Source organism: Typopeltis vanoorti, chromosome 10 (genome assembly GCF_054136105.1).
Source record: "Typopeltis vanoorti isolate ZY-2024b chromosome 10, IOZ_Tvanoo_1.0, whole genome shotgun sequence".
NCBI classification, from domain to species: Eukaryota; Metazoa; Arthropoda; class Arachnida; order Uropygi; family Thelyphonidae; genus Typopeltis; species Typopeltis vanoorti.
The window spans coordinates 83,943,867-83,963,421 of record NC_143558.1 but is presented as its reverse complement, the minus strand read 5'-3'; the positions used below and the strand labels follow the sequence as shown (position 1 = coordinate 83,963,421).

General features: G+C 36.4%; 1 protein-coding gene across 1 annotated transcript in view; it reads right to left on the bottom strand.

Moving 5' to 3' along the window:
* Coa8 (Cytochrome c oxidase assembly factor 8) overlaps positions 1-18,811 on the bottom strand; it is a 48,393-nt gene extending 29,582 nt beyond the window's left edge. The window contains exons 1-2 of the mRNA XM_090399384.1: positions 18,564-18,811; positions 1,304-1,519 (exon numbers count right to left, since the gene is read on the bottom strand). Coding sequence (XP_090255510.1) covers positions 1,304-1,519; positions 18,564-18,683 — 336 coding nt within the window. The 5' untranslated portion in view covers positions 18,684-18,811. The remainder of the gene's footprint in view (positions 1-1,303; positions 1,520-18,563) is intronic.
* Positions 18,812-19,555: the final 744 nt, after the last annotated feature.

Sequence of the window (19,555 nt, the reverse complement as noted above, 5' to 3'; positions counted from 1 at the left end):
GAGAATGACAGCCACTGCTGTTTGATTTTTATAGTAATGAAACAGTGAACCATTTGAGGGAAAGTATCTAGCTGTTTGCTGACAATGCAAAACTGAGGGTAATAGTTAAGTAGAAATCTGAATGATAATTTAAATGAAGTGGTAGTGTGGGCAAAGGATAATGGTTATCAGTTTAATGTATGATTCTTTAAAGATACTTGTGACATTAGGATTATAAAATATATACACGTTTACACAAGAATATTATTTAATTTATTCTTGTGTAAACGTGTATATATATATATATATTTCAAGATGAAGATGGTCTGTAATATTCAGACTGAAATATTTGGCAAATTAAATAATATTCTTGTGTAAACGTGTATATATTTTATAGTTTAATGTATGACTATCACACACTCAAAGCACAAGGTCACTTAGGAAAGAAAAGATTACATTCCATGTATCACATTGACAGTAGTGAAATGTAGGAAATTGATGAGTCCAGGGATGTGGGGGATGACAGCAGACAGGTGTTGAAGTTGAGAGAACACAAAAGTGATCAAAACAGCTCAAGGGATTACTTGGATGTTGAAGAACAAATAAATGAGTAAAGACAGGAAGGTTATTATCTCTCTTTATAAAGTTATATGATTGTATCTGGGTTTCTTGGAGATGAAAGGTGGTAGAGAGGATCAAGAGTGATAAATCTGTAGAATGCTCCCTATGAGCAAAGACTGAAGGTGTCTGGTTACAAAATTTAGATGATAGGCAGAAAAGAGTAAAAGGGGCATGATAGAAACTTAAACTACTAAAGGGATTTCATAAGGCTGATACAAAAGAAATTTTTCAATACATGATGATGTTGGGAGAGAATAAGGGATAATTCCTAGAAGCTATGTAGGAAGTTTAAGGATTAGATTTTAGTGTTGAACAACTGGAATGGATTGCCAGAGGTGGTTGTGAATGTTTCAACAGTGAATGAGTTTAACACCTTTGAGTTCGATGTATATTTACATCGATAGGACTCAAAATGTTAAGGAGGGGATAAGATAGGTATTGTGTAAGGGGTTAGTATGGGCCTCCCATGATGACTCTTCTTCCATAGAAGAAGAAGAATATGGGTATCTCTATCTTCCATAGAGATACCCATATAATCATAATACTGTAATTGGGTATTCCTTAACATACCATAAAACGTGCCATATTTCAGATCAGCTGTATTTTGAAATTTTCAAAAGATACTCATTAGAATAATTTTAAATTCAGTTCTTCTTCCAATATAGAATGACTGTTTTAAATCCAACAAAAATAGAGAAAATACCTTCTGAAAGTTACAATTATGCTGTTCCCAGTATTCTTGATTCCACTGTTGAACCTGTGCTCTCTTTTCACGAAAAGCCATTTCTGCTTTTGTTTCATCTACTGGCACATAAAAATGAACAAGGCAGAGCTTTGAAAAAGGATGAGGCGGTCCTATCCAGTTATTCTTCATTTCTTTAGGAACAAAATAAGTTTTGCCATATCTGTTAGCATTTTCCTAAGAAGAAATGAAGTCAGAGAAATTTCATCTTTATTAATCAGCTATATAAAAATCTGAATAAATCTCTAGAGTATTATCTGCTTTCGAATTTTATAAAAGCAACACAACAAAACTGTATTATGTTTACTCATACTATCAGCTACAAAAATTTGGTCAAAAAAAACTGTACTTAAGAAACTGAAATTTTGCCAAAAAAAAAAAAAAAATCATTAGAATTGAACAAGAACATGAAAATTAGCCATGCATACATAAAAATTTCTGATCTTGTCTTTCAATTTTAAGTGTTAGGTTCAAATAGCCTGTCACCAATAAGTAACTCTTGGCTTCATATAAACCTAATTAATGACAAGAAGTTAATCTGAACTGCAGGGTCTGCTATGTTTATCAATCTATGAGTGTTTGCTGGCAGAGGATCCCTGCTTTACAGAGAATGAAAAGAGTTTCCATGAAGAAATATTCTTTCACCTGCGTATGAGACCATCTAGTTCATTTTCAACTAAAAAGCACCTTAGAGTTCCCAGTCAACATGTGTCATCACTACTAATTGCATCAGAGGTGCCAAAAATGTCTTTCACAGTAACTCTATGCTAATCCATGCCATCGGGATGTGTGTGTGTGAGAGAGATACAAACATAGTTTACTGCCTTATTGTCAAAAGGTAGTAAATTATATAGCAAAGTATGGTGGCAACACAGACCAGGATTAATATAAAAAAAGCAGTTACGATGCTTATAATAAAACTCCATAAAACGTTTTGTAAGGATCAATTAAGTTAAAGAGGTTAATTGTCATTAATGAATTACTGATGACATGACCTGCTAAACTAGATTTAATTCTTTACCTAAAAAATGGAGGTAGTCTGTGTTCCTGGAAAGAGATTTCCCCAATAGACAGTAATCCTGAATGTCTGTTCAAGGTAAAGAATGCCTAAGGAACAAAGCACTATGCCTTGTTTCTTAGGCATAAGAGATTATGCATAGACAAGGAATGAAAAGAAGGGATTTTTCCTTAACAAGGCATATAGCATCTTCTTTCTTAGTCACAAGGCATTAATGTGTAGAAGGTAAACGTATCAAATGTATGGAATGGTGAAATTATATACACTATTGACAAAAGCTGTCTTGAAATGATTTGCAGTTCCTGTTGGAGATAAGAAACACACACATGGAAACAAAGGCATTCATTTATAACAAGGCAGAGGAGGAGGACAGAGATTATTATTATTCAGTCCTCCATGGAGTCAAAAGACTCATCGTGGGAGGTCCTTCCTAAGAAACACAAAGTCTATCAAGACTCATCAAGGGGAGATCCCCCCCACCCCCTAAGAAACACGGTCTATCATACCACTCCTTGAACTCATTGACCATTCTCGCTCTCACAACTCCATCAGGCAATGCATTCCATGGTTCAACCACCCTCCATGCAAAGAAACCACTCCTCACCCTCTTGCTCACAATTTCCTTTCGTAACTTCCAGGGATGGCCTCTTGTCATCACTCCTTCCCTGCTGTTCAACCAAGCGAAAGAACTCCCCAGTGTCAACCCTGTAACCATCTCTCAACAGTTTAAAAGTCTCAATCATATCACCTCTCCTTCTTCTATCCACCAAACTCTGCAGTCCACATTCCCTCAGCCGATCCTCATAACTATCATTGTACAGTCCTGAAACCATCTTTGTTATCTGCCTTTGTACCCTTTCCACAGTTAATTTATCCCCTATAAATCTATCCTGGGGACCAATTCTGAGAACAATAGCTCCAAGTGTGGTCTGATCAGGGTCTTATACAATGGAATGATAACTGTTTTATCTCTGCAGGTCAGTGTCCTTCTCATTATTGCAGCAATCCTCTATGTTACCTTCACCACCTTTGCAATATGTCCCCCAAAATTTCAGGTTTCTATCAATCATCAACCCTGGATCTCATGTCTCCCCTACTACCTCCAGTATAACTCCTCCCATAGAGTATGCAGTGTCCCATCGATGTTTCCTAAACCTCAAGACCTTACATTTTGCTGCATTAAACTGACACCCCCCATTCATTTGCCCATCTATCTAGCTTATTCAAATCCTCTTGCAGGGCTCCCGCATCTGCACTATTACTAATAACCTTTCCCATCTGCAAACAATTGAATATCCCTTTGCAATCCAATGACAATGTCATTGATATAAAGGTTAAACAATATAGGTCTCAGTACTGGGCCCTGTGGGACCCCACTTGTAACCCTCTGCTTCCTTGAAACTGCCCCCACCATACACAACTCTCTGATACCTATTGGACAGCCAATCCTGAATCCAGTTGACCAATTCTGAAATCCAGACCCATGTGCTGCAACTTAAATATCAGCTTATCATGTGGCACCCCATCAAATGCCTTCGCTAAGTCTAAGAAAATGGCAGTATATGCCTTTCCCTCATCTAATGCTCTTGTAACTTTATCATAAAAGGGTAGCATATTGCTAAAACAAGAGCACCCCTTCACAAATCCATGTTGACTGTCACAGATAACATTACCCTCATCTGCCCAATGCTGTATATAGTCCTTCACTACTACTTTTTCCAAGATCTTACTAACTACTGATGACACACAAACTGGTCTATAATTAGACACTTCCAGTCTGCTACCGCCCTTATGCAATGGCATTATCTTACCTTCCTTCCAATCCCAGAGCATCTTTCCCGTAGCCAGACTTTCATTGAAAAGCCAGGTCAAAACTCGTCAAACTCGTGGTGAAATACCATCCAGTCCCACGACTTTACTGACATCCAGAGTATTAAATATTTGCAACACACACTCTCCTCCTCCTGCACCTCTAAACCTCAAACCTGCCATTTCCCTCTAGTATTAAAATTTACTTCTCCAGGATGAAATACTCCAATAAAATGTTCATTGAACAATTCCACTATGTCCTCTGCATCAGTCATTCTATTCCCATTTTTATCCTACAATGTCATTCTTCTACAGTCAGTTCTCCTCCTACTGGCCACATAGCTAAAAAATTCCCTAGGATTTTCTTTGTATCTTAGGGACAATCACCTCTCACATTCCAGTTTCGTCTTCCTTACCATACTAGTTACTCTCCTGGCCTGTGTCTTATATTCTTCATGCATCTGCTCTTCACCTGTCTCCTTATATTTCTTCCATAGCCTCTTTTTCACATGCAGTTCCTATTTGATATTGTTTGTCATCCACTTTACACCAAATTGTGTCCTCTTCTTCATTCATGGAATACAGCTTACTATTGCTGCTAACAAATATTCGTTCACAATGTCCCAAGCACTAATGATATCTCAGCCTTCCAATTCTGTCCTCCATGGAACTGCCCCAACTTGATATCTAAGACTATTATAATCATCTGCCTTATAATTCCACACATGTTCCTGTCTCTTTGATACTCCCACATGTCTATTCATATTCCAAGTCAAAATCACATGGTCACTCTCTCCAACTGGTGGGAGAGATGTCATCTCAGTTATTATCAACTCTTCTGTTGCTATGACCAAATCCAAAACTCTTGAACATCTTGTTCCTTCTATTACATGTTGTCTAAGACATTTGTCCCTCAAGAATTCTACAAATTTCATTGCCTTATTGCTACATGCATCTTCCTCTTCCCAATTTATACTACTGTAGTTAAATCTCCCATAATAATCATTCTTCTTGCACTTGCCAGCTCAACTGTCTAACCATCTCCTGGTCCCCACCCTCTGTGCTCCTTGGTTTGTAGCAATACCCCACTAAATATCCTGTCTTGCTCACCTCTACCTCACACCATATGCTCTATACCTGAATGTCATAAGAATTGCAGATGTGTCTTCCAAGCTCTTGGAATTTCTAATCCATCATTCTTGTTGATACTGGGATGATGAATCAGCATCTCATAAAAATACAATATCATGGCAACATTCAAACCACCCACAGAATTAAAAAGCCTACTCAGATATCCTAAAGATGATCTTCTTTCCCATTCAAGGGTAGACAAAATCCAGTGCAACTGTAATTTAACCTACACATGGGTAACAAAATGTATAATCCCAATAAGAAAAGAATACAAACCACACATTAAATTCCTTTATTAAGTGGGGAATTTCTGCCATTTCTGCAGAAATGACTGGAAAAGGCACACCCAGTCCTTACATCATACCAAAACTTTGTATAAAAGAAAATCCAAAGAAGCTTGCAAGATGCAGATTTATCATTCCAATATCAATAAGAATGATGGATTAGCAATTTCAAGAGCCTGGAAGACCATCTCCAACCTACATGGCATTTAGGTAGATCAGAAGAACAAGGTGGAAGAACTCCAGAACCTCCAACCTCAAGAAAACCTGGTAAAAAAAAACAATAATAAATAAATAAATAATAATATGACTGTAGAGAATTTAACCAGTGGAAAATGATGTAGTTCCACTTTTATATCATTATTTTAATCTTTTTTTTAAATTTAACTTTTACTCTCTTTCACTCACCAGAGGTTAATCTAGAATTAAACAGTTAACACAGCAATTATGCTAGAGATAATTAAAGTGTATTATGATGTAGCTTGTGTTTTAGTGTACATATACATATTCCTGATGACGACCTTGGTATAATGGTCAAAATTTCAAGTTATTTTATCTTGCTTTTAAGTAAAGTAATTGCTCCAATGTGTTTTGTCTCTCCTATACAATGAATGCTTACCACCATATAACTATGAGAGAATGATTAAAGTGAGTTTGTGAGAAGAGTCACCAATTAACCAGAAAGTTTTCTTCTGAATGGTCTCAAGTATTTTTTTTAAAGATTTTTGGTGCACTCTCTCTCTCAATATTATTATTACCTCCATGGAGTCAGCAGATACATCATGCTAGGTTCACTCAACTGACAACAAATCCATTATATTGAATCTTAAAATCCTTAACACTCACTGCATTAACAACATATTCTGGTAATGCATTCCATTCACTGACAATTCTCCATGTAAAAGATTTACTCCTCACAATCCTCTTCACCACTCTTACATAACTTCCAGGGATGGCCTCTGGTACTTCCCTTTTCACCTTCGGCTTTTTTTTTATAATTCTCTCTGGATTAATCCAATAAAATCCTCTAACTTAAACATCTCTATCATCTTGCCTCTTTTTCTTCTATCCACCTAACTCTGCAATCCACATTTTTTCAATCTCTCTCCATAGCCAACATTCTATAGTCCTGCTATTGTCTTAGTCACTCTTTTCTGAATCCTCTCCATTTCCACATCACATTGAAACAAAGGCGACCAAATCTGGACATATAAGTCCAAGTGTGGTCTGGCCAGTGCTTTATAAAGTGGTACAGCCACTTCCTTAATCCTATATGTTAGAGTACTTCTGATGTGCAGTCATTGCAATGTTGCAACACTTGCAATATGCTCTCTAAATTTCAGTCTGCTGTCAACCATCACCCACAAATCTCGAATCTCATCCTATCTTAGAATACTGTGAAACAGTATTCTAAGATAGGATAGATTTGGAATGGATACAGAGTTTTGGAGTTGTAGAAGTAAATAAGAAATAAAGGTCAACTCTGGATACAAACATATAGACAGCTCACCAGCCACACAAGAAACCAAGACTCCGGAGGTTATTGTGGAAACGTGGAAGACTCAACCCGTCCCCGACGGAAGAGGACAGTAAGTAAGAGAAGTAAAGTAATGTCTTGATTAGAAAGACCAACTATTTTTGGATTCACAGGAGAATACAGATGTAATATGGTTCTGATAAGGGAGTCAGTCCAAGAAGAGATAACTGATTTCACATGGAAATATCATTATCATCAAATGAGGAAAAAGTGTGGTCTTTCTTGAATGAAATAAGACAGGACTGTGACATGGAAGTTAACAAGGTTTTCCTCATCCCTGATGAAATATGGCAAGAAGGTCAATGTTTAAGACACTGGTTATGGAAGATGATGTAGCTTTGGATATAGCAACAAGGTTTTTGTCAAATAAAAAGAGAAATAGGAAGTACGATCATTAGCCTTGGAAAGGTTCACCTATGAGGTTTTGAGTTTGGTGATAAGAAGTCATTCATGAATTAGTAGAAAGGGCATTAGCAAAATATATACAATAGAGGGATATAACATGGAGCACAGTGGATACTGTGGCATTGGTGGAGAAATCTGAAGAAAGAAAACCATCCATCATGACAAACAATGAATCAGATAGAAAAACTTGCAATCCATCAATGAGATGAGCAGGGTAACTGATAATGGTGGAAGACAAAGGGGTACTGCAGAAAGAGTATATGCAAGAAGGTAATCAAAATAAAGATGGTATAGTCTAGGATGAATGGGGTTCATATAATATTGGAAATATGGAATGGATTATGATAAAGGAGAGATGTTGAGGTCTGGTGTGAAGGGATTATACTTGAGAAGTAGCACAGATTAGAATGGTTATATTTACACACGAGTACTTAGGTGTTTTTAAAAATGCCAGGGGATAACAAAAATAAAATAGAGAAAAACTGTTTTGCATAAGCTGATTTACCCAAAAATCATTGATATAAGTAAAACATGGTAAAATAAGATAAGAATGATGTACTGACAGTAATAAAGAAAGGGGGATACAGTGTTTACTATAAACAGAGGAAGAGCAAGAAGAGAAATGCTGGTAATGACAGAAAAGGTACCATGCTAAAAGTGAAGCAGCAAGAAGGGAAACATGGACAGGGTGAGATACTTCAATAAGAAGTCATCTGCCTAGTGAAATGAAGTTATAAGCCTGAAAGTGACAAGGGCGATGGTAAGGATATGCTTAAATTAAAGTTGCCAAAAATTATATTCTTGTTTAATCTTTATCCAAGTGTAAGCAAACAAAGTTTAACTGTGAAGTATCTTCACAACTAAGCTACTTGCATATATAGGGCTAAAGACTTCACATTAACTGCTCCCAAAATGGAAAGCACATGCCCTTTCAATTGCATATAATGCTATACATTATGGGAATGGCCACTACCCAAAACAGTTTTGACCTTTACTGAGGTACTGTTAAGATGTAGGGGGGGGGGGGATACCTCTCTCTCTCTCCAAAAACTCTGAGTAATCTATAAGATCTGTGCTTTTTTTCTCGAAAAAAAAAAAAAAAAAAAAAGGTGCTGGTACTCACCATGAAGATGTTATTACAGCAACTTCCACACTTTTAACATATCCTCTGATATACCCTCATCGTCTCTAGATCGCTTCTTTCTTTTGGTATCAACTGTAGAATGATGACCTCGGAGCAGCCATGAGCCCACATATTTGCTAGGGTTGAACTGAGTGAGAGGAGGTCCTACTATCCTGATGAATATCAGTAGTAAAGTTGTTCGTACAAGCAGAGATGAAAATACCATGTCTGGGACTTTATTTTCTTGAAGATATTCATGGATACCACGAACTACTTCTCTTTCATTTAAGTGAAAGTTGCGTGCAAATGTTTTAATTTCAGCTTCACCAAATGTCAGATGCTTCCCAGAATTTTCTGGAAAATACTTGGAATCTAAAATCTTAGCACATTCAGACAAATCAACATCATCTCCTTCATCATCATCTCAGTGCTAGTTTTGTTTTCTGTTTCACAGGATCACAAGCAAATTCAACAATTTCTGCTTCTTCAGCCTTCCTTTTTTTGCTCATTGGCATAAAGTAATTAATTATTTTACTCATTTTGAACAATGATTGCACTGATTTATTCAACTTAGATTAATTCAAAACTCATGTGAACACCTGCCTGTTGCAGAGTGAATACAGAAATGATAAACTGATATTGGAAGCAATCGGAAGTGAATATAACTTCCTGTTTCCGATTGCGTACCAACCTATGAAAGCAGGGTAGACTACCAATGAGTAATCAAAACTGAAAATTCAATTCATGAACACAGTATCATCTACCAGAATATTTATAATACATTTTGCTGTCAATAAATTGCAAACTTTTAAAAACTTAAGAAAAAAGGTGCTGGTACTGTGTACCGCCAGAAAAAAAGCACTGTATAAAATCATTCTAAATCTCACTGAGTAACATAAAAGGATCACACCTAACCTCATCAAACTCTCAATGGTGACTCTACTCAGTGACAGGCAAAGGCCAGCAACCAAGCAAAACCACTCAACTCCCAGGAATCATGCTCAAAGACAAACATTATTAAAATGTCATCAGTGGAAGAGACTTAGAAGAGATACCAAGGTAGGTAATACAGAAGTTACCTATTTCCCATGTACATACAGTGAAAAGGTGTAACAATTTATTATTAAAATCCTCTGGATTACAGCTAGTTGTTGAAAGCTTTTTCACTTGGTTATATTCATTTATAAATTAAATTAAAGATGCCATGAATTTATATATAAAAGCAAACTTAGCTTCTATATACAAGTAGCCTAGTTATAAAGATACTTCATTGCAAACTTTGTTTGTTTACACTTGGATAAAGGATTAAACAAGAATTTCTTGGTATCTTTAATTTAATTTATAATCAAGTGGAAAAACCTTCAATAACTTGCTCTGATCTAGGGGATTTTAATAATAAAGCATTGCACCTTTTCATACTTGTATAAGGGAAATATATTACTTCTGCATTACTTCATAATTGGTATCTCTTCTGGATCTGGCTCCCACTGATGTGGTTTTCCACAAATATGGGACCACTGAAGTGGTCAAGCATGACATTCCATTAGACGATTTCCTATCAGGGACTTATGGTGGATGCTTTTCCCTGGGAGATGAGCACTTCTGCTCAGCAACAGGGTTTGCCTGTCACTAAGTAGAACCACTACTGAGTATATTTGAGTAATTGAGAGTTAATGAGGTAAAACAGTCCTTCAGGTCACTCAATGTGGTTAGTAATCTGAGGGATTACTTAGCTTTGGAAATGATCCTTTACTTATACAAAAGTCTGGGTAGTGGTCCTACCACCCTACCATGAAACAAGATACCCATAATGCACAGCATTGTACACACTCAAAAGGTGCATGTTTTGCATTATGGGATACTAAGGTAATTAATGTGAAGTCATTAGCTTCTATATACAAGTAGCCTAGTCGTGAAGACTACCCGTGCAAACATTGAATAAAGGATTTAACAAGAATATAATTTCTTGGCATCTCTTGAATAGCACATAAACCTCTAATCTATCAGAAAATCATTTATAGCTTTTAGCACATATGAACCCCATGTATAACGTGCATATAGCAGCAGTCAATGTTCAAAATATCTCCATTTTGCCTTCACACACACACACCAAAAGTCTGAGGCCACATATCAATGGTGGCGTACACAACATTCAATGGAAATGTTACCACTGCTTGCTCCAAATCCACCTTTAAACTGAAGATGCCGGGGTGTCATTTCTTGCAGGCTGCTCTCTCAAACTCCAACCACAATTTGAAGTCCAAGAGATTCAAATCAATACTTCAGTCAGATGGTGATATGTGGTCAGGCACCTTTGCCTCTAACCACTGTTGTGTGGTCCTTGCCTTGTGTGCAGGGACTGAATCCTGTTGGAAGTCCACATCCTATCATGAAACAAGATGTTGTTCAGGCACCATACCACAATTATGGTGTCTTGATATGCTTTGGGGCAGGTTTTGACACATTTCTCGCAGAAATGCAAACTTGGATACCCCCTCCCCGATATATCACTCCCCCACTACCGAACCATCACCGACATGGGGGTGATGACCTCTCTGAATCCTTGGTGCTATGGCACATGCTGTGTGACCATCCAGGGCATATATCCAATCGCTTTGGCAGCTAAACGACTCTTCAATGGTGAAAATCTTCTCATCTGTAAAGAAGTTATCTCTATGTCTGTTGTTCATGTACTGCTGGAGAAATTCCTTTGATTATCACCCCCTGCTAGATAAGCTGTGGTGTTAGGAAGTGTCCAGTAAAAGAAATGATAAGATTTCACCATAGGTCATCAGTTAGTACATGTGACATCATTCTTTGCAAAATGTTAATCTCTCATGACATCACTTTCTGCATTCTCACAGGATTGCAGAGGAGGCATACCTTCACAAGCTGTTATGTCCTAATACAGTGTGGCTGACCTGTTCTTTGGCAGTCAGATATGTCTTCTGTATCATTATAAAAATTAATAGTCATCCAATACACAAACATCTTACTGATCCTGAGTGTTTTTAGCATGTTGAAAATAACAGGCAGCTGCATTCCAACCTTGTGAGGTGCTATTACAACTATACGGTTCACATATTCTCCCTGCTCCATACAGCGAGACAATTCTCTCTAGTGATAAATACATAAATGTTGGCTGTGCACAGTACCACTAACAGAACCGGACTTGTGCAATTCTGCAGGCAGTGCAGAAGTTGTAACAGTATTTATGGAAAGACTGTACATTAGAATGAAAATACAGCAGATCTAGGAGCCAGAAAAAGAAAAGAAAAAAAAATAATTCATGAGATTTGCCAGATTATGGTGTATGAAACAGAGAGAGAGAGAGAGTGCTGAAGGATTGGGAGTCTTGGGTTTGAATGCTGCATCAGATGATGTCATCATGAATGACCTGTGAAATCTGCTGGTGAAACAGATCATGAGGTAATCATACAACTAGAAAAGCAGGTGATTAGGAAAGCCTGGTCATGAAATGTTTATTAGCAGGTAATGACTGAATGTATCCCAAAGGCTGAGATCAAATAGAGTAAAATGGATGAATTTGCCAAAATAAGAGTTTGTATAGTTATTTACATTTATTTCAGTGCTGATGCTCAAATGAATCATACATACTAAAATGGGCTGCAGGCTGACAAAAGCTGCAAGCAGTGTACATCCATCTAAATGTCATTCATTTTTCTCTACTACCAGTTTGGAGTACTTAACATGTAAATTATGTCTGTGCATATCTTTGCCATCATGTTTTCTTGGACAGCTAATGATGAAAATCCAACACATCATTCTTACACATACAAAGACAAGAAAAAAATTCTTTGTTTACTGTTTTTATTTTATTTTTTTGGAGCACTAAAATTAATCTTATGTCTTGAATTATTTGCAAAAATGAATTATTAACTAAACTAGATGTATGCAAGACAGTAGTCAATCCAATTTCAACTTATGAATCTGAGAGCTCGGTTAGAAAAAAAAAAAAAATTGATCAAAGACCCAGAGACCATAGATACGAAAGTTCTGAAAAAAATCAGGGGAATGAACAGATGTCATTAATGGCAGAACCATGTTAAAATTAATGATTGTTAGTAAGGAACTTGACATTGTTAGCATTCAGGAATGTATGAGCAGAGCTAATCTAAGGTAGCTCTGCTCATATAAACAGAATGGGAGAGGAAAGGCTAACAAAAGAGGCATTTTTGCCAGGATAGCTAGAAAAGCCCCAGACGAAGACTAAGATCTAAGTGGATTGATATACTGTATTTACTCGAATAAATTTCTCACTTTTTTCCCCCAAAATTAAAGTTTCAGAGGGATTTTCAGAAATTCAAGTTTTTCAAGAAAAAAATAAATTGACGTCATCATCATCAAATTCCTGCCATGTACCCTCAAGGGGTGTACAGGATATGATAGTACTACATGAAAAAATTGAAAATGAAAAAAATAACTGCCTCACATTATTTATAAAATGAATGCATTTACATTTTAATTATCAATGTTATTTACATAATCGGCTGCTCACCTTCAGCACATGATATATTTGAATCTTTTAGCAACAATGCTTCTGTAATTAAATTAATTATTTCTAACAAAATCATGTCCCAAGTTCTCAAAATCCAGTTGCATGCCAGTTCTAATGATAGTCTCTTAATCCATCCCCACGTAATCCAAGATTGAGTAGAAGTCAAAGCTCTCACTCCCTTGCATTTCTATGCATATGATTGGTGTGGTATTAACAAAAGATTGCACGACTTAACGACAAAGGCGAGCTGATGATTGATTTGAAATGCTGATTCTCTTCAGCCAAATTCCAAAATATCTGAAACTACCATAACAACATTATTTCAAAGCCAAATATATAGAAACTATAAAAGTTTCGGCAGATCCAAGCGTAAGCAACCTTTCAGAACAGGGGCAACTCGTGACAAAGGTAGAGTAAGTTCTGGTCACTTTCCTTAGTATTCTCCATAATGCAATGCACATCTCGTTGCGAACATGTATGATGCTATGCATTATGGGAAGGGGTCACTACTCAGACTGGTTTCGACCATTGCTGAGGTCTCATCAGTGGGAGCCAGACCCGGATGTAAAATACCCAGGTTTTTGTGATGCAAAACTCATTCTTTCCTGTACGAGTAGTTGCCAAAAGGCATCACATTTTAAAAGGTACCAAGAATTACTCAAATAAAAAGCCAAGAGGCTTCACTTCGGCGATGTAAAATTATACAAATTAAGTGGATATTGAATCCAACATTATTTCAAAAACAAATATATAGAAACTACAAGAGTTTTGTGCCGAATATAGAAGCCTTTCAGGACAGGGGCAACTAGTGACAAAGGTGGAGTAAGTTCTGATCACTTTCCTTGGTATTCTCCATAATGCAAAGCAACATTTCCTTATGGACATGTATGATGCTATTCATTATGGGAAGGGATCACTACCCAAACCAGTTTCGACCTAATTTAATATGTATAATTTTGCACTGCCAAAGTGAAGCCTCTTAGCTCTTTATTTCAGTACCATACCAATATTCACTCTCTATTTCTTAAAGTTTTAAATTTTTTTTGTGTGCAAACTATATGCGAAACTTTTTAATTTCTTTTTTCGTAAAGTAAAATCATGAGTGCAAGATATACAGAGGGCAAGTTATATTCGAATAAATACAGTAGTAAGAAGCATTTTAGAGGAGAGAACTATAAGATTTTATGATATTAAAGTTGGTAATGATGAAATTTTTCATGTAACAGCATTAAAATGCCTGTACCCTCCCTCCACCCCCCCCAGAAAAGGTATATATCAGGAATTTGATGAATTATTAACACATCTATGGGGAAGCATCACACATGCTATCAGTGGGTGCATTTCAAAGATAAAAACAAGAAACACAAATCACATATTCTGTGCTTATTTCATAGTAGTTCTACTTAGATAAGTAATGTATGAGGAAGACTAAGTTATTGATTCCTGACTGATGCACACTCATAAATAAAGTACTGTTTCTGAAACAGTCTGAAATGTGTAGGATATGTGGGAGGTGAAGACTGTTTGTGTTTCAATCTATTATTTACTTTAAAAGGCATTATCACAGCAACACACAAAGCACACAGACTACTTCTCTTTTCATCAATGTGTGGTAATGGAAAGCAACTACAAAGCATATGCAACTTGTCTTCAGCATACTTGCCTGTTAACAGATGAAAGAAAATTTTACTGCTCCTAAATATATGAAGGAATTTACACAGCATAACTCAAGAAGAAAAAATTTGGTAAACAGTCATTATTTTGAGGATATGTGGGAAAATTTTACTGCTCCTAAATATATGAAGGAATTTACACAGCATAACTCAAGAAGAAAAAATTTGGTAAACAGTCATTATTTTAAGGTATTATGCTATACTGGATTGCTACCTTATCATTGATAAATGCATATATATTCACAATTTCTAGGGAAATTAAGTCACAGCTTCAAGATGAGTAAACTCAAAAATAAAATGTCTCATCCTTGTCATTTATGATGAAACTAGTATGCTAACACATCACCATATGATGAATAATAAAAGATAGGGGAAACATTTCCCTTTCTTGGATATAATGCAGATATATTACTGCTGTTCTGATGAGTGTGTTGCTAATAAAAAAATAAAAAATAAATGGAAAAAATTACATAAATATACAACTAACAACTCCCCAAAGAATGATGTAAATAATTTTAATAAAGGACAAATAGCAATGTTTAACTTATTTTTATGAACATGATGGGCAGGTGTAATACAGTAGCTATATGCATTGTCCATTTCACACTGACTGGCCCACTGAGATTGTTTCTGTCCTGGTTCCAAGTACTAAGACTGCAGCATCACTTCTGTTAATATATGAGCATGTGTGTGTAGCACCAGGAGATATCAAACTGTACTAGCTATACAGTCAGTTTGCTGTTTCTCTGCAGGTTTCTAGCACAGCATGCACCTTTATCAATATATATATATTTTTTTTTTTTCAGAATTCATTTTTACTCAGTTGGAATATTATTAAAAAAACTTTAATGACTGTTACCGAGAGATAAAAAGATGACATGGTTAATTTTAAAAGATACTACTAGTTAACAAGTTTCGTTGAATACATCAACATGTTCAGGTATCACAATCAAAGAAATATAAAAAGAATCACAGAGACTTAAAATTGTAATAACAGAACAAGTACAAAAAGACAGTAGCGTGTTTGAAAACAAAATGCGAGCTTGAGTTCCGTTCCAAACAAACGTATACTACGCGCTGTCGCGAGTGCGCCAATACTGAACAGAGGCAACGTGTGCATCAGAGAGATTGAAACTTGGCTGTTGTTGATATGAGAAGAATCTAGAGAAATTTCTGTAGATTCGACAATCTTTCTTTCGAGCGCATCATAGCACACATGGATGTGAGAAGTTTGAGTCCAGTTCACAATGTGTTGGCAGCCTTTGTCTGAGTTAACTGAAAAGAGAATGTGGCTAGAGAGAGTGCTGGCTCTAGTCCTGTTATAGGAGATATCTCTACGGTGTTCTTCCAAACATAGAAGGATGGATTTAGCAGTCTGGCCATAGTATGGCTTTCCACAATCACATAAAATTTTGTACACTCCAGGAAACTGAGTTGGAAGATGTTTCTCTTTAGGTTTACTAAGTATTGAACGAAGTTTTGGGATTCCAGTTCAAAGGTAAAAGAGATTTTACCTTTGGAGGCAGTCATCGGAATCCGATGTCTGCCTCCCCTTTCTAGACCTGAAACTTACCAGATGTGCTGAAAGTATTAAAATCTCAATTTTCAGAAAGCCTACTCATACTGACAGATACCTTCATGCTTCATCCCCAAACAAAAATTTGGTATTATTTCCACCTTAGCTCACCGAGCAAAATCTTTACTTACAGAAGAAACAGAAATTGAAAATGAACTCATTTTTCTTAAAAAAAACTTTTTTTTAATAATGGTTTCTCTCCTAAGAAAATTGACAAATTTCTTTCTCCCCAGTCACTCAACTACTTCTGAAGATCTCTCTTCCCCCAGAGCCTTCATCTCTTTGCCTTACATCAGCTCTCTTTCACCAAAACTGGCAAAAATTCTCAAGAAGTTTAACTACTTCAGAACTTGCTTCGCTACACTCCCAAAACTTCGTTCAATACTTAGTAAACCTAAAGAGAAACATCTTCCAACTCAGTTTCCTGGAGTGTACAAAATTTTATGTGATTGTGGAAAGTCATACTATGGCCAGACTGCTAAATCCATTCTTCCATGTTTGGAAGAACACTGTAGAGATATCTCCTATAACAGGACTAGAGCCAGCACTCTCTCTAGCCACGTTCCCATTTCAGTTAACTCAGACGAAGGCCACCAAAACATTGTGAACTGGACTCAAACTTCTAACATCCATGTGTGCTATGATGAGCTCGAAAGAAAGATTGTCGAATCTACAGAAATATCTCTAGATTCTTCTCATATCAACAACAGCCAAGTTTCAATCTCTCTAATGCACATGTTGCCTCTGTCCAGTATTGGCGCACTCGCAACAGCGCGTAGTATACGTTTGTTTGGAACTCAAGCTCGCATTTTGTTTTCAAACACACTACTGTCTTTTTTGTACTTGTTCTGTTATTACAATTTTAAGTCTCTGTGATTCTTTATATATTTCTTTGATTGTGATACCTGAAGATGTTGATCTATTCAACAAAACTTGTTAACTAGTAGTATCTTTTAAAATAAACCATGTCATCTTTTTATCTCTCAGTAACAGTCATTAAAGTTTTTGTGTATATATATATATATATATATATATACATACACACACACACCCAATAATAGGAGCTGGCAGAGAAAAAACATGATTGTATGGCCAGTATGATTTTGATCCCTTCTGATGATATAAGAACACTTGCACATCAGTGGTATAGATGGTGGGCTGTGCAGAGCAGAGTGTCCTCCCATGATAAGCCCTTGGAGGTATCATATAATAATAAAAAATAATAATAATATGTGGATAACATAAGCAGATACCAGATCCATAGGTACCAGGAGCCAACAAAGAGAAAAATATGACTGCATAACTGGTATTACGTTCCCTTCTAATGCTACACGCTTGCTTAAACATCAATACTAAGGTATTATTTGAGGAAGTGAAGGGTATGATGGGATAAGTTCAGGGATTCCCATCATATCCTTCCTCAAAAAAATTCGATTTTCACCCCCTCCCAAAGTATTCTCTGCTCACCTTTAATATATATATATATAAAAAAGGTTTTTCAAAAAAAGTTCCCATATCCCTTGCCTCAACAATAATTCTACCACATCTCTCTACCTCACTTTTTCCAACCCCGCCTTCATTTCAAATCGTACTTCCTTCCTTTAGCAGCAGATGAATGCATATTGCCCCATGCAGGATGCCGCTGAATAAGAGGACAGTCAACAACATCCTACAAACGTAGGTAAGATTTTTCTTCTTACATATTCTTCATATAACTGTCTATATAAAACATCAGTAATGCCCTAAATCTTGAGTAAAAAACCAATGACATTGTAAAAGGGCCACTCCTAAACAAAAATAGGCCAAATAGCCATAAAAATAATAATCAATACTAAGGCGTGATACGCCAGTACAGTATAATATAGTACATGATTTTCCAGTGTTGCGATTGCTAAATAGTTAGTGGCATCGTTTAATGTGACGCCTATTTCGTATGCCACGAAGATCAGTTATACGAGATGCCAACAACAGCAGTAGCTCGTGAGCGGTTTGATCAAAATGACACACAGCTTGCAAAGAAGCAAAAATTGCGAGCTAGAAATCAAAGCATGCCTTAAGTTCAACTCAAGCCATCAAAGCGTTTACCACTACTATTATTAACGACAAGTACACAAATATAGCATATGCTGGACAAACTAGAAGTTCTTACATCGGATGAAGATACAGAACATGCTGTTGCTTTCTCAAAAAAACTTGTCCAAGTTGTTTTGAGGTATCGTCGACTTATAATACTCTCACGACAACACTGCTTGACGTGAACGATAATCATTGTTACATTTCCCTCCAATTGACAAATTGATGCAGCCCAGTTTGATATATATACAGTACATCAAAATAATTCGTCTGAGCGGTAAAAGAGAAACAAATTAAAGTAACAGAAAAAGGTTAGAAAGCACATGGCACACGCCAACATAATAGAAGCGACACTAAGTGGTGTATTAGTTTTATGAAAGCAAATATCTCAAACCTTTTTATTATTATTATGTGACACCTCCAGGGAATCCAAAGACTCATCGAGGGAGAATGTGCCAACACCATCAAGCGATTTACCCCCTTCTAACTGCGCTCAAGCCTGCTTAACTTTTTGGAGCCATTAGTAGCAGAGGCTCTACCATTTTTATTTATTTATTTTGTATCCTAAACATGAGACATTCTTCACCTTATAATAGATAATTCTGTAAAAGAGAAAAAATATAAAACTCTTCCAAAAATCGAATTCCAGAAACTACACATTATCGCTATTAGTTCTTTAATAGAAACTAGCGCATTAAACATACTATACTGTATAAGAGAAAACTAAATATTATTTTATTAAATAAATAGATTTAATTACTACATAGGCAAAGTGGATACCAGATCCAAAATTATTTCAAAGGCCGGATGTTTGTAGAAACAGAGCCTTTGCAGCTCAGTAGATGTTGCATTTGCACTCTACATCGCTTGACCGCACGACGAAAGACTTGGGTTCGAATCTAGTCGCCAACTAGAAGAACATTTTCCAACCCTTTTCTCGACTGGTTCCCGAGTTAGTCGATCTCTGGTAAGTGGGTTTTTTCTCACAGAAACTTGAATTTTTCGTCACAAAAAAAAAAAAATATTTTCGTCCCATAAACTCAAGGAAATCGGCCTTCGAACCCACCC